The sequence below is a fragment of the Alosa pseudoharengus genome, unplaced genomic scaffold (assembly GCF_046254945.1).
Source record: "Alosa pseudoharengus isolate Yale_2024_CS ecotype anadromous, Long Island Sound unplaced genomic scaffold, YU_APseudo_1.1 YU_APseudo_1.1_scf_9, whole genome shotgun sequence".
Lineage (NCBI taxonomy): Eukaryota > Metazoa > Chordata > Actinopteri > Clupeiformes > Clupeidae > Alosa > Alosa pseudoharengus.
Genome location: NW_027468881.1, coordinates 19,573,943 through 19,588,427, shown reverse-complemented (window position 1 = coordinate 19,588,427; position 14,485 = coordinate 19,573,943). Strand labels below are relative to the sequence as shown.

At 45.2% G+C, this 14,485-nt stretch overlaps 1 protein-coding gene across 1 annotated transcript; it reads right to left on the bottom strand.

Moving 5' to 3' along the window:
• Window positions 1–1,262: 1,262 nt before the first annotated feature.
• Window positions 1,263–13,150, bottom strand: slc6a17 (solute carrier family 6 member 17). The gene is made up of 11 exons (XM_076276872.1): window positions 12,853–13,150; window positions 10,478–10,635; window positions 7,940–8,066; window positions 6,355–6,536; window positions 5,581–5,691; window positions 4,612–4,853; window positions 3,935–4,127; window positions 3,153–3,345; window positions 2,453–2,612; window positions 1,993–2,155; window positions 1,263–1,631 (listed from the first exon to the last, which is right to left on the bottom strand). Exons 1-11 carry the CDS (start codon window positions 13,148–13,150, stop codon window positions 1,263–1,265), a joined length of 2,196 nt encoding a protein of 731 aa, XP_076132987.1.
• Window positions 13,151–14,485: the final 1,335 nt, after the last annotated feature.

The following is a 14,485-nucleotide window of genomic DNA, read 5'->3' as shown; positions in this document are numbered from 1 at the left end:
TCTATACCACACTGTGGGTCTTAAGGTGTGCTGGCAGTGACTTCAGGGCATTTATGTAGTATCAGGAATAGGTATATTATAGTATTTTTATATTCTCACCCTTCTGATGGATGTCTGTGCTTTGGTATGGGAGACAGTGCATTTTCAATCTAAAGTCTCTCTACGAAAACTACTAGATGTCTAAGTTATTGAAGATATACCGGACCTCCAGATTCTGACACTGAAAATTGACAAGATACTGTCAAAAGGGTAGATTGTTTTAACACAGGCTATTGACGTAAATACTTTTAACAACCAATTTTTTTACATTTAAATGTGCTTGTGTAGGTGTGTATGTACTTAAAACATTCCAAAATTTGGGGAACCCTTTCTGATCACATACACTTGCTGTGCTCCAAAGTTCTTTACAAAGGCCCATGTACTTGTTCCATTTGGTAAGGCAACAGAGCAAAGCTATGCTGTGGAAGAGAAGCAGATGAATCTCCATCTTTTCTACAGCATGTTGTGAACTACAATGGCTTACAAATAACAATCCTTGTTGTTTGTTTTTCCTTTCGTTTCAGTTAAGGGGAGAAAAGGCTCAAAAAAGTGAGCTCTGTTACAACACCAAGACAACCTCTGCCAGGAGACTGCATTGTCAGTGCAGCGTGAAAATATATATACGTATATATTGCAGCGTTTGGGACACCTTACCCTGAGCCGATAGATACATAGAGATACATATAGAGGTGGGAGGGTTTGGACCTGGCTGATGTGACATCTCTGTAGGTCTGAATCCAAGTGGCTAACACCTCCACACTGCCTGCAGTGCAGTGCTGAAGCCGACAGGTTGCACACTACAAATCTGGCCTTGAGCGGCGCAGAGTTAGCGTTAGCATTAGCAGCACAGGCCCTCGGGAACAGAGCAGGAGGGACTGAGTTTGGGTGTGTGGGGGTGGACGGGGTTGGCTTGTAGCTCCCTGCTATAGAGGCAGTTTGCTTATTTCTGAGCGCTGGGCTCGTTTAAGGGGTAAGGTGTAAAGAGTGCTGTGACATCTCATTCTCTCTTTCTCCTTTGTCTGTCTGTCTGTTTGTCTGCCTGCCTATCTCATCCTTGTCTTTGTATGGCATTCTGTCTCACTCACTCTTTCTGTCTCTACCCTGTCTGTGCTTGTTTGTGAGTGTGTGTGTGCGTGTGTGTGTGTGTGTGAGTGTGTGTGTGTGTGTGTGTGTGTGTGTGTGTGTGTGTGTGTGTGTGTGTGTGTGTAAGGGGGATAGAGCAATCATAAGTCGGTCTTAGGCCCGGTGGTGGTGGTCTGGCTGCTGGTGCCGTAGCCGTGACTGGAGATGGAGGTGGTGGTGAGTTCGATGGGCGAGGAGTTGCCGGGCCCGAGGTAGGCGCGATGCGTGGGCATGGGCGACGGCGTCTCGCTCGGGTTCTTGCCCAGGATGAAGCGTGACTCATCCTCCAGGTTGGAGATGTCCTTCATCATGCTCTTCTTGTAGGAGACGGACAGTTTGTTGGAGCCGTCTGGGATGAGGTGGAAGTGCCGGGCGATGAAGACCAGAGGGAGGGGCAACATGGCAGCAACGACCAAGGAGATGCACATGATCAGCGCCCATGTGGGGTAGCTCTCGAAACGCTCCATGGCCTGGAGATGATAAAAAGAAGACAGTAGAGAGGAATATTGGCCAGACTGTGCACACAGGGAAGGACTGAATTACATGTGTGTCTGTGGAGTTTCCATTGAACTTTTTAATGTGCATTTTGATCACTCAATAAAAAAATCAAATACAAAGTTGATTCCTAAGAGGGGGGTTGATTAACTCTCAATTCACATAAGGCATGATGCAACTAAGGTAGATGGTAATGAGTTTAAACAACAGTGATCTATTGATATGATCTATTGTAAGATAAGTGACACACTAGCTTGTGGAGTGATTGTAATAATTTTGTAAGTGGAAGATAAAAAAATAAAAAAATTCTCCAAGATGACCTAACAGGACACTGACCAGCTCCTGCACCCAGGCGTTGTAGCCCGGCGGCTTGACGGCCATCTCGATGAGGGTGGCGCTGATGAGGATGATGAGGCAGAACGGGGACACGTACTTCCACATGTAGAAATAGAAGGAGTATGGCCGGAAGCCCAGCATATCCTCCAGATCCTGCATGAACCTGCCCGTCCACCAGGGGGTGTGAGAGAAAAAAATCATGAGCAGTGTGCCAAAAGGTATGAACCATTTCATACCTTCCTTCATCCATTCCCTTTGTTCTTCTGTGTATCTCAAGTTTGGAAACAATGAACAAAACAGATTTGTTCTTTTGTTAAAAATGAATAACTAGTAATGAATTCTCTGCACTTCAACTGTGTCTATAAGTGATGTTGTGTATCTGTAGTTGCCCTGGAGGGGAATCACTAAGCCAGGTCTGCAGCTGAGCCCTTTCTCCTGTGATAGTAAACACCCTCCTCACCTCTTGCTGCCATAGATCCAGGCCACTGATATGTTCTCCAGGATGACCACTATGGTGAGTGGCAGCCCGGCGGAGTAGTCATCAAACATGGTGACAAAGTAATTCCCCGAGCGCTGCACGAACAAGAGGCCACAGAAGAAGGCCACGATGCAACAGCCCACTGGGGAATGGAGGACAGGAGAGGAGAGGAGAGGAGAGGGGGAAGAGAAGAGGAGAGGAGAGAAGAGGAGGGGAATAGAGAGTAGAGGAGAAAAGAGAAGGGGAGGGAACAGGAGGAGAGAGAGCACAGGGGGTCAATACTACAAAGTCTGCAGAGGTGCCAGACATCAATTTATATTAAGAGATGGCCCAGCATCAGAGGGGCTCTGTAGTCAACTACAAAAAACTATATCTAAACATAGAAAACAAACGAGGGGATACGAGGGGATACAAAATACTTGATCAAATACTTCTGAAATTCTCCTAATACTCCAGTTGCAATTGCAATATGAGGAAAACTAATCTAATCTATGTGGTGGGGAGAGTAGACAGATGTGTACCATGAGAAACCAAACAATTAGGTCAAGTCATGTTCATTGGGAATGACATTTTAGTGGGTAAACTGTGTTGTTGACTGCTGACTTCTGAACCCCATAAGGCCAGCCCAAATCACTACCTGTAACAGCGTTTAGACAGAGGAAATGAAGAAAGAGGCGCTCACCTGTCAGGTACTCTTTGCGCACCTTGAACGTGTCGAGCACCGGCGTGGTGATGCCAGTCATGGTGCCAATCATGCTGCCCAGGCCCAGGTTGATGAGCATGAAGAAGAACATCACAGACCAGAAGGGCGAGGCAGGGAAATAAATCATGGCCTCGGTGAAGGCGATGAAGGCCAGGCCAGTGCCCTGTACTGCCTGGAGACAGATATACGGAGAGACGGACAGACAGAAAGACAAACAGACAGACAGACAATAAAGACAGGCAGAATGACAGACAGGCAGAAAGACAAACAGACAGACAGACAGACAATAAAGACAGGCAGAATGTCGGACAGGCAGAAACACAAACAGACAGACAGACAGACAATAAAGACAGGCAGAATGACAGACAGGCAGAAAGACAAACAGACAGACAGACAGACAATAAAGACAGGCAGAATGATAGACAGGCAGAAAGACAGACACAAAGAAGGGGGATTAAAAAGGATTGACGCAATCGACTGAGACAAGCTAGGCTGAGTCACACTTGGACAAAAAGTGGAAAATTTCACTCCTGATAATTAGAGGATGCCATGAGTTATGGCTTCCCACAGTCATCGCCTCTGCGGATTTCACGAGAAGCTCCGTGTACAAAGACTGTGCTAATTAATGATGAATACCAATGGCTGCCACAAACTAAATAAAAGGTGATTTCTAGATGAACGATAAAACACCTTTGCTATTCTGTGCTGTGCAACAGAAAGCGGTGCTCTTTAAAAAAAAAAAAAAAAAAAATGGGCCCCACCTTGTTGAGCTCGTCCTCCAGCAGGCAGGCGTCCAGGCCCAGCTGGTCGAAGCTGTCGCCTCTGACCGTTTTAATGACACCATACATCTCGGCGTAGTCCTCGGTGCTAAGTTGTGAGAAGTTGACGTGTGGAGGTATCAGGTCGTGGCTCAGCACACCTGTGTTCAGGTATCCCAGAATCTTCTCTGCATTGCTACAACACGGATAAAGACCCATTCAGAACCAAACTAAGCCTCAACATTAAGGATATCTATCAGACTAACTTTGTTTTTCTGAAAACTGACTTAATGTTATATATATATATATATATATATATACTTTATTTTCAAAACTGTGTGACTCAAAAAATATATTATTTGAAGGTATACATAAACTTCATAGGAAATGGTTGAGAACACATCTTGACAATAATGATAGTCATGTATAATGCTTTTAATGCCTAATGCCGTTATAATATATAATATATATAATGACGCTAATCTCTCAACATAGAGGCCCAGTAAGCCAGATAATACAGAAATATCAGATTAAGCACTTTGTGAGCTAAGGGTGGATAAACATACAAAACAAAACAAACAAATTCATTCAAAAGACAAAAGAAATATGTTGTGAGATTTTCCATGGCAATTGCTGCGCTTGCTTTTTCCTAAAAGTGGTTATGGCCTGATCCCACTCACTCAACGACGCATTTCTCGTTCATGATGTTGGCCTTGAAGCCGAGCACGGCGAACACCACCAGTGTGGCCAGCACAGAAGTGATGAAGTTGATGACGGACACCAGCACGGCGTCAAAGTGGCAGTTGTTGTCGCGCTTGTTGTAGCTGGAGAAGGCGATGACCCCTCCGAAGCCCAGGCCCAGGGCGAAGAACACCTGGGTGGCCGCCTCACGCCACACTTGCAGCTCTAGCATCTTCTCCAGCTGGACGCGGGGAGCAGAGAGGAGACACGTGATGAGATGCAGCACAGGACAAAGCCCAACATAGCCTTACATAACAACATGCTTATATTTATGTTTATAGTTATAGTAGATGCTTTTGTCCAGAGAGACTTAGGATGGCACCAATAAACACTGCATTAACATTAAAATGAGCAGTTAAGTCATATAGCCTAAATAAAAGAAATACCAATATTAGAAGATAGACTAAATGGAATATGGGCTGTTGATAATTAATTTGTAATGCATCATTCATTCACAATCTCAAGAGAGTTTCATTTTTATAACAAGAAAACAATGTTTCTAATTTCTAGTGCCAAATAGGAAAAACCTGGACCAAGATCAAAAGACACGGTATCCAAAGAGAAGGTATCCATTTCAAGTTTTTAAAGGAGTTCGGGAGACTGAGTATGGCTGTGTGCATTTAAATTCACCACCAGGGGGCAACAAATCCCACATCTTTTCTCCACTGGGGAGGGCAGTGAAGCAAAACCCGTGAAGGCGAATGAATCCCTGGAGCACTGACTACACAGAGGTTGTGTATATGCCACAACACTATGCTCAGAAGAAGAGGGGTGCCACTACAACTGCATCTGTTGTGTAAGTGTACGTTGCACCTGTCTGTAAACATACATGTGTATGTGCGTGCCTGAACATGTGCGTGTTTAATTGAGTGTGTCTCCTCTCTCCATGTGTCCGTGCGGCGCCTCACCTTGGGTGTGAACATATGGGCAATGCCGTCCGTGGCCCCTTTAAGCATGAGCCCGCGCACCAGGAAGCAGAAGAGGACCACGTAGGGGAAGAGCGAGCTGAAGTACATCACCTGACCAGGATGAAAAACACATCACCACCGCGTTACTATGGAGACCGAGGGGCAGTCCATTTGTATTCATGTTCACAAGGTGCGACGTCAATCTATCTCTCAAGAGACACGTTCTTGTGAACACAAGAAGACTAGACTAGACACAAAGAAGGCCATGCAAAGACTGCAGGAGTGTGTAGGAAATAAATTGCAGCTTTTTAACATTTCATTGTTTAGGCTCATGATTTCTAGTGTGCTGATCGTATAAATAATACATAATGGTACCACTTTAAAGTGACTCGGTTGAATACACATTTGACTGTTTTTTTTTTGTGCCCTCACGTGTACTGGGGTTACTGTTGAACTATTTTTGAACAAGGCATTATTTATTGACAAACAAAAATAATGGCGAGAGATGACTTTTTTTTTCTGGATGAAAAACAGTCCAGCAAATTCATCATGCAATGTTGTAATGTTGAGCAGCATTTAAACCAGTTTTATGAGAAAAATGGCATCCTGTGCATTAAGAACAACCGAAATGTCACACATTGCGGAAAGACACAGGATCATTTCCTGGCGTCAAAAAGGGGCCCTTTTAACCAGAGTGCTTTAGTCTCTGATGCTCTATCAGACTAATCTTCTGGCACAGGCATCTGCGGTAATGTCACACCGCGGCCTCTTCACCTTTCCAGAGGACTGGATGCCTCTGATCACAGCCAAGCAGACGATTATCCACGCCGCCAACAGGGACAGCGTCATCCTCCAGTTCAGGCCTCCACTGTCATCGATGGTGCTGGTGATGTTGAGGGTTTGACGGTACCAGAAATATGTCGTCGCCGAACTCCTCTCACACTCTGGTTCCAAATCTACCAAAGGGAAGAGAATGAAAAATAAGGAAACATGGAGGGTAGAACCCTATTTTCTGCACACTTACACCAGTTCTTAAACAAGACTCAAATGTAAAGGGTCAAAGAAATACAAGTTGGGCAAGTCAAAAAGGGTACAGTAGTTCCACCGCGCTTCTGAGTGCCAGTCTGGTGCTTCACGGGAGAGGACCGGTCATGTGGAGAGGGAGAATGTTCATCGGAGCACACAGAGATGGACGTTAGTTGTTTTTATTTTGGTGCAGCAGAAAAAGACTAACATTTTGATGGGTTTCCCTAATATTCATGGTACCCATGGGTATTCATGGACTCTGATGAAAATGGAATACCCCTTCGAAACAACCAACATCCAATTATGTGTTCTCCGGTGATCCCTCTCCCTCTCCAAAAGCCCAAGAGGGGCTTTTAAACCTGTCCCATCAAGGATATTACATGTTATCTGTGAGGAGATTAAAAGTTCCTTATTCAATGTACATCCATTGGTGAGTCCTCACAACACACAGATACCACACTGAGCCATGCTTTAGCACGTGGGTGGATAAACGTACCCTCAGGGGACTGTTATGGCTGCTGCTATTTAATCCAATCAAATAGGAGCACAGCACATATCACTATGTAATCATCTACAGACCCAGGTCAACTGATTAGAGTCAAATATATTCTGTACAAAAATAAAAACTTAATTGGCCTTAAGCAGATAAGGCTGCCCACTCATGGTTTAGTGTTTGAGTAATAGTGTATTTTCTTCCATGTGATTTGTGGCTCAAATACAACATATACAGTATATATAGTACAAAAATATTGTGCATGCAGTATAGAAACAAAGGACATATTTATTTTTATTATCCCTCAATGTATCTTCTCTGAACTCTAACTCTTGCAATATTTCCCTGTGGCCATCACAAGGAGTGTGGGGCAAATATGGCCCAAGGCGTCTGTCTCTGTCCGAGCCAGTGAGCGCATCCGCCAATCACGTCTGCATGCGGCACAAAGCATTCTGGGAATGAGCAATCCTGGATCTCTCTCTCTCTCTCTCCTCTCTCTTTTGACAGCCCAGCGAAAAATAACTTTGAATATCAAAGCTGCAAGGCCTGGCGAAGGCTCTGTGTGTTATCACCACGGCACTGGGCCTCTCTGGGCTGCAGTCAGCAGAAAGACAGCTGCTCTCAGCGGAGAGCATTAGCGCACTGAATACCTAGTATGGAGATACGCACACACACACACACACACACACACACACACACACACACACACACACACACACACACACACACACACACACACACACACTCACAGGGAGGCAGACAAACCAAATGCGAGCGTGTGCTCTTTGCGTCTGTCCACTCCCCCCCACCACACACACACACACACACACACACACTTACAGGCCAGGGTTCCGTTTCTCCGGATGGGGCACTCGCTCCATGGCAGAGGGTACTGGAAGGACTGGAAGAAGTAGAAGATGCTCCAGCCGATGATGACGTTGTAGTAAAGCCCCACGAAAGCACAAACCTGAGGGGGGAGGAAAAACGGAAGGGTGGAGGTCTGGGGTTAACACTACTTAGAGGAAAAGAGTGTCCATTTTCGGTGCATGCATTAGTATGCACATGGGTAAGCCATTTCCACTCTAGGCCACACTGGACTGGAATACTGCAGCCTCAGAGAAAACTGATACTCACAATGTTCACAACCTCACTCCACTCTCGGTATTTAAGCTGAACCCATTTTGACCTACAAAAATGGCAATCACACACACACACACACACACACACACACACACAGTCTTCTACTACCTTTTTCTCTGATCACAGAACTGGGTCAGTAGATAAATGGACACTGACCCAAACACATACAACAGTCACACATGTTGTTGGTAAAACAACAAGACCCTATTCTCTGTTATAAATATAGGACTAACTATATAGAAGCTTCTACACTAAAAATACATCACTACCTACAAAATGTTCCATATGGGCCTAGCAGTCAATAACACCTGTACACCTCTGCCCAGATGTTAGAAATGTCATTCTGGCTCTACATTCCTGTTTAGTCTTACAGGTCAGAGATCTTGGGCAAACCAGGCTATTAAAAATCCTAACTTCAGTCCTCCTGCAGTCTCCCATAGAACCGTAAAATACCATAGAACAGTAAAAATATCTATTTAAATAACAACCACAGTCAGGAATGTCTGACAACTCAACTACAAACAATACACTACATCATCAATCACTGGTACAGCAGTAAAGTCAACTTCAAAGGTAACGGCATCACCCTACATGACACCTGATTAGTGAAATCTCCTCCATGTCACCCTGTCCATGTCCTAACAAGACATCAACTCTGATAAATAAACCATGCTGTGCATTTTATGACTGCTTAACCCCCACCTCTGCCCTACTGTTGATCACTTCTCTGTTTTAAAATTGTTACAATAAAAATGGACCAAAACCATGTAGTAGTAGGTGTATAGTGTGTCAAATTCAAAATAAAACTGATGATGCACAATCTTGATGTAGATGTCAGATCATCAGCACACACCTGAGTAATTATTCTGTCTATGGAACATGCTTGTTTGTCTGAGGACAGGTGTGGTGATGTGTGTCAGTGCAGTGGCAGGGGATGCTGGTGGTGGGTGGGCAGGTGTGCCTCTCCTCCCCTCCCCTCCCCTGCCCTGCCCTGCGCTCTCCCTGGAGGGACGTGCGAGTGAGAGAGGGAGCCAGAGTGTCTGCGTCACACCGCTGCAGTCACAAGCTCTCTAAATTATTAAAGCGTACTCACTCTCCGCCCACTCCGCCATCCCTGCAGGATATTTTTAGCTGCTCTCTCTCTCTCTCTCTCTCTCTCTCTCTCTATCTCTCTCTCGGCTCTCCAGCTCCACGCTCACCTAACCCTGAGCTACACCACCCAGCTGTCAGTCGTAGACTATACTCCTCCGTCTGTCTCACACTCTCTTCCTCTCTCTCTCTAGCTGCCTCTGGCGGGAACTGCCGTCAGATTGACACATCTGAATGTCCATTAGAATGTGTGAATCAATGGTAAGGACTCTGTGAGTGAGTGTGCGGTCAGACTGAGAAAGTGGTGTCCGTCTTTAGACACACAACCCCATCTTCAAGCGCAAAGATCACAAACTTAGCTTGCAGGATGCAACCACATTTCTCCAACCCAATTTGAGGAGTTGGAGGTGACTGGAATAGCTATTGTGCTTATAGTGTAAGAATTCTTCAAAAAACCTTTGTAGCTCTGACCAGACCTGCGGGCAGAGCAAAGCACCATCCACCTGCTTTGAACTCAACTCACAAGATGACATTACTGGACCATAACCTTTCCAGAGAGCCAGTGTGTATCCCTCTAAAAGGTGGCAACGTAGGGTCATGTGACTTTCTGTATTGCCTGATGCAGCGTTCAACATGGCCGCCCTGGCTGGAGGGACAGTTCCCCTCAGGACATAGCGTTGCATAATTCCATAAAGTGGTGTTGCTACTCTGACCCCCTCAAACAACACATTAAAGGCTTTGGCCGCCACGGCAGGCACTGCACAGCGCATCTGTCCCCAGGAACAGCTTTGACACCAGCTAAACACTGCCAGGGGCTTTTGTTTGGCTGCTGGGATGATGTCACAACGACGACTGAGGGGTGTACTCATGACTCATCTCAGCGGCCTGTACCCTCCCCCACATACTGTACACACACACACAAACACACGCACACACACAAACACACACACACACACACACACACACACACACAGACACACACACACACACACACACACACACACACACACACACACACACACACACACACACACGTACACAGTTTTCCGGTGGGGGCTGTGAATGACGCGGTGTGCTGCTTCCTAAAGATCAAAGACAGCCGTCACTGTGTGTCAGCACCTGAGAGCCTGTCGCCGCTCATTAGCTCACCATTAAGCTGGAGACCCCGATGCCCCCCAGGCGTGGGTACACGTAGTTCCACACGCCAATGCTCCCACGTCGGATCCGCTGTCCCACCGCCAGCTCCAGGAAGAAGAGTGGAATTCCGATGAGGAGGAGAAGGATAAAGTACGGCACCAGGTACGCACCTGGGAGAGATGGAAGCTTCAGTTTTTTTTGCCGTGACCATCATTCATTTCAATACAACAACACAAATGAGTTAAACCACAGAAAAGCATTTTTGAAATAATCAACTCAACAAACTATTTTCTTTGAATAACACAACTTCAATTGGGATTTCTTCAAGTTTCATCCCAATGATTTTACATTTACATTTATTCGATTAGCAGATGCTTTCATCCAGAGCAACTTACATATGCATTACAGTATATTACAAGAGCCTTTATCCCTGGAGCAATTTGGGGTTAAGTACCTTGCTCAACAGGCACAATGGAGGAAGGTGGGAATTGAACCACCCACCAACTTTTCTGACTACTATGCTAGTTAGTCAGCCAGCTCCTTAACCACTACAGTATGCTACCACTGCCCCAATGATCACACAACCCACTATGAGCTTCAGTAACCCTTAACCTATTGGCTCCCTAAACTCTTTTATGGCCTCAGCAGCTTACAATTAAGATGTCTGCCGTCATCACCTACTATCCTTTACTAAAAGTGCCCCATTCCATTTTATCTAAACTTCATTTGACCAGATGAAATGTACACCACGTCAAGCGATGCTGCAGCAAGCCAAATCAAGTCACCATGACGTCGGAAGGTACCATGGTAAGTGTTACTTTCATCTAGAGAAAATTGGTCTGCCTTGTACCCTACCACCCCAGACTATGCGGGACATCAATGTTTGATGTCAAATAGCACGTCCAAATATGTGAACTACAAACAATACAAATGAAAGAGGCTTATAAGTGAGGGCTACTGTTTTGATTGTGATAAGGGGTTATTAAAGTCAAGCGGAACCACTAGGATACGAAAACAATATTGATTTGATTGGGGTCTCATTTGATGACTCAGTGTTTCTCTTTGTGTGGCTCCTGTGTTATTTACACAGGCCTGTAATGAAAGGGAAATTGCAGGTATGGTGCTAAAGAGGAGAGCAGGGGAGAGGAGAAAAGGGAGGGGAGGGGTGGGGTGGGGTGGGTGAGGGGATGGGGGCAATTGGGATGTCATTGGATGGCACTGGCTCCATAGTTACCTGATGGGGTAGGGCCTGAGGGAGATGACTATTATGGTGTCATGTTTCATTTATAATCACACACACACACACACACACACACACACACACACACACACACACACAAACACACACAAACACACACACACACACACACACACACACACACACACACATTGAGGTCGTATGCTGTAAAGCCTCATACATAAAGGTGAATGCTGCACATATAGAAATGGAGAGTAAAACAACTGTCTAAAGAAAAAAACATATTAGATATTCTGGTTCTCTGTGAGCCTCTGAGGAACATTTGAGAGAGCTGTGCGATAAATGAAGATCTGGGATAAAGTCTGTCTGTCACTGGTGGACAGCCAGGAAATCACAGGCACAGTTATCAGCTAATGTGCCCCTCCCGCCAAATGTGATCCATCTTATGAGCCAGAAAATGGGCAGAGAGAGGACAGGAGTTGATAACACCCACACACCTATTAATTCCTGCACTGAGAGGTGACAGCAGCAATATTAGCAAGTGACATACACCTTGCTGTACTCACTGGCATGAGAGCCCAGTCTATGTACATACAAGATCTTGAGGAATACATCAATTTATCTTAGTCAGGTCATGTTAAGGTTGCCTTTTATTGCCTTAAATAAGAATTGATGGGTCATTTTCTCACAAGCCATTTTTTTTCTCACAAGCCGATGTCACAATGACATGTTCCCAAAGCGACTGTTCTTCCTAAACAATGCAAGTTATATTTCTGAGCCTTCGAACGTGGCCGACAGGTATTTACAGAGGCTATGTTGGGACACTGCACCATATATCACAAAGGCAGCCCTCTGATCTAGAGAGCCTGACAAACCAGCCAGAGGCCGTGCCAGAACGTAAAGAGTTGTAGCCGAACAAGAATGAATAGTGTTGCCCATGGCCCTGTGTCTTGCGTACAAATAGCCATGGGGCTGGAACAGCTTTATATTTCAGATGGTCACAGAACAAAAATAGCCACGCTTCCGGCACAGCGAGCCGCCCACACCACGGTTTGTAACATAAATCTCCTGGCCTATCTCCAGGCCAGGTCATCAGGGCCAGCAGTTCAATACTCAGGCTTAGTAGGGAGATGAATACAGCATCCCCGTTGCATGCAGTAAAAAAAAAACAACAACAACAGTGACTCACCTCCACCGTTCTTTTGGCACAGGTAAGGGAAGCGCCACACGTTGCCCAGACCCACAGAGAAGCCCACCTGGGCTAGAATGTACTCGATCTTGTTGTTCCAGGCGGGGCGTCCGTCCTCCTCGTCGTCCGGCGAGGGCTCAGGCTTGGTCTTAGGCGCAGCGCCTCCGGGGGGCACGTTCATGCTCATCTGACTGCTCTTGTAGTCCAGGGGGGCCTCCAGGGCCAGGAGGTCGGCCACCGACTCGGTCACATTGTCTTTGCTCTGCTGCCGCAGGGCCACTTTGCTGTGCTTCCTCATTGTGGAGGGGTCACCACGTCGCCACGTCAATAGAGAATGTGTTTAAGACCAAACTGGCTGGTGTCCCGTTGTATCTTCTGTCTTGTGTGCTAAAGGTTGTGCTTGCCTGGTTCTGTTGATAAAAGACACAGGAAATATGTCTTTAAAAAGAGAAGCAAAAGTATGGTAGCTAAAAGCTAGACTTTTGACAGTTTGTAAAAACATCTGGTGCTCATCACTGTAACTTATGGTGTCCAACAGCCATATACTTCGAATGAAATACTGAGAGAAAGTGGATAAGAGCATTATGTCCAATATTCCAATATGTGGTTTAATGTTCTGCATTATGTCCAATATTCCAATATGTGGAATTACTGCCACTGTTACTCTATGATTACGTTTCTATCCTTTGCTGTCGTGTACTTAAAACCCTAAATATTTCCTTGTCTAGTTAGAGCAGCTGATGGATCGATCTTTAGGTGAAGTCACGCTGTCTCTCCCTTGATGCACATCATTGTGAATAAAACTCTGTTCCTGATTTTTCCTACCATTGGCCTGACTGGGTCTTCATTCATCTGTGGTATCAAAATTACTATCAATGCATACCAATAAAAAACATAAAAGATTTTTTAGGACCCTATACTTCAAGAATAATCTGCAGACAGGAGTTTATTTGTAGTGTCAAACGTTATACCTCACCTTGTGTTTCTGTGATTGATAAAACACAGTCAGTGATGGTGGACCTGACATTTAAAGAAGGCAGTCAGCCAGCTTTGTGAGTGATTAAGGGGCCTGTTTCACTACTACTGCCACACTCACCACTATTGCCACACCACCATTAATAGTATATTAAAGAAGCATAATCTAGTTTTGTATAAAACTAATAAGCTACATTATCTCATAGGCAACAGACCAACAACTGAGCTTGCTAACATTATGCATCAAAAAGGCTGTTTTTACATTTTGCAGGGTTTTCTACCTAGACCACAAAACTACACGATGAACAGTCTCGTTGGCTTGTGGGAATGACAGGTGTGTTTACATACTCTGCACATGTCCACTTGCCATCAAAATGAATCTGAGGATGTTATTAAAGCCGCCTACAACCTCCATGATGTTACCTCACACTGAGGTTAAATGTGGTCGTGTTTGTAAGGTTAAGACAGGGGTTCTGTGCTTTTAAAATGGTCAGGTTAAAAAAGAAAGACCCCTTGCTTTGGCTGGCTTGAGCTTATAGATGAATTATAAATGAATATTAATAGTTAAATGAAAGAACCCATAAGGACTTTATTATCTCAAAATAATGCTGTTGGATTACTAAAAGGAAAGCTGAGTCCCATGGTCTGTGCACAAACT

Bases quoted from the DNA above. Each gene is read 5' to 3' on its own strand.
- slc6a17 (XM_076276872.1), bottom strand. From the start codon at position 13,150: ATGAGGAAGCACAGCAAAGTGGCCCTGCGGCAGCAGAGCAAAGACAAT. The intron at 4,854-5,580 runs GTGAGGCGCCGC...CCCCGCGTCCAG, and splicing joins CCCATATGTTCACACCCAAG to CTGGAGAAGATGCTAGAGCT. The intron at 4,128-4,611 runs GTGAGTGGGATC...TCCGTGTTGTAG, and splicing joins AACGAGAAATGCGTCGTTGA to CAATGCAGAGAAGATTCTGG.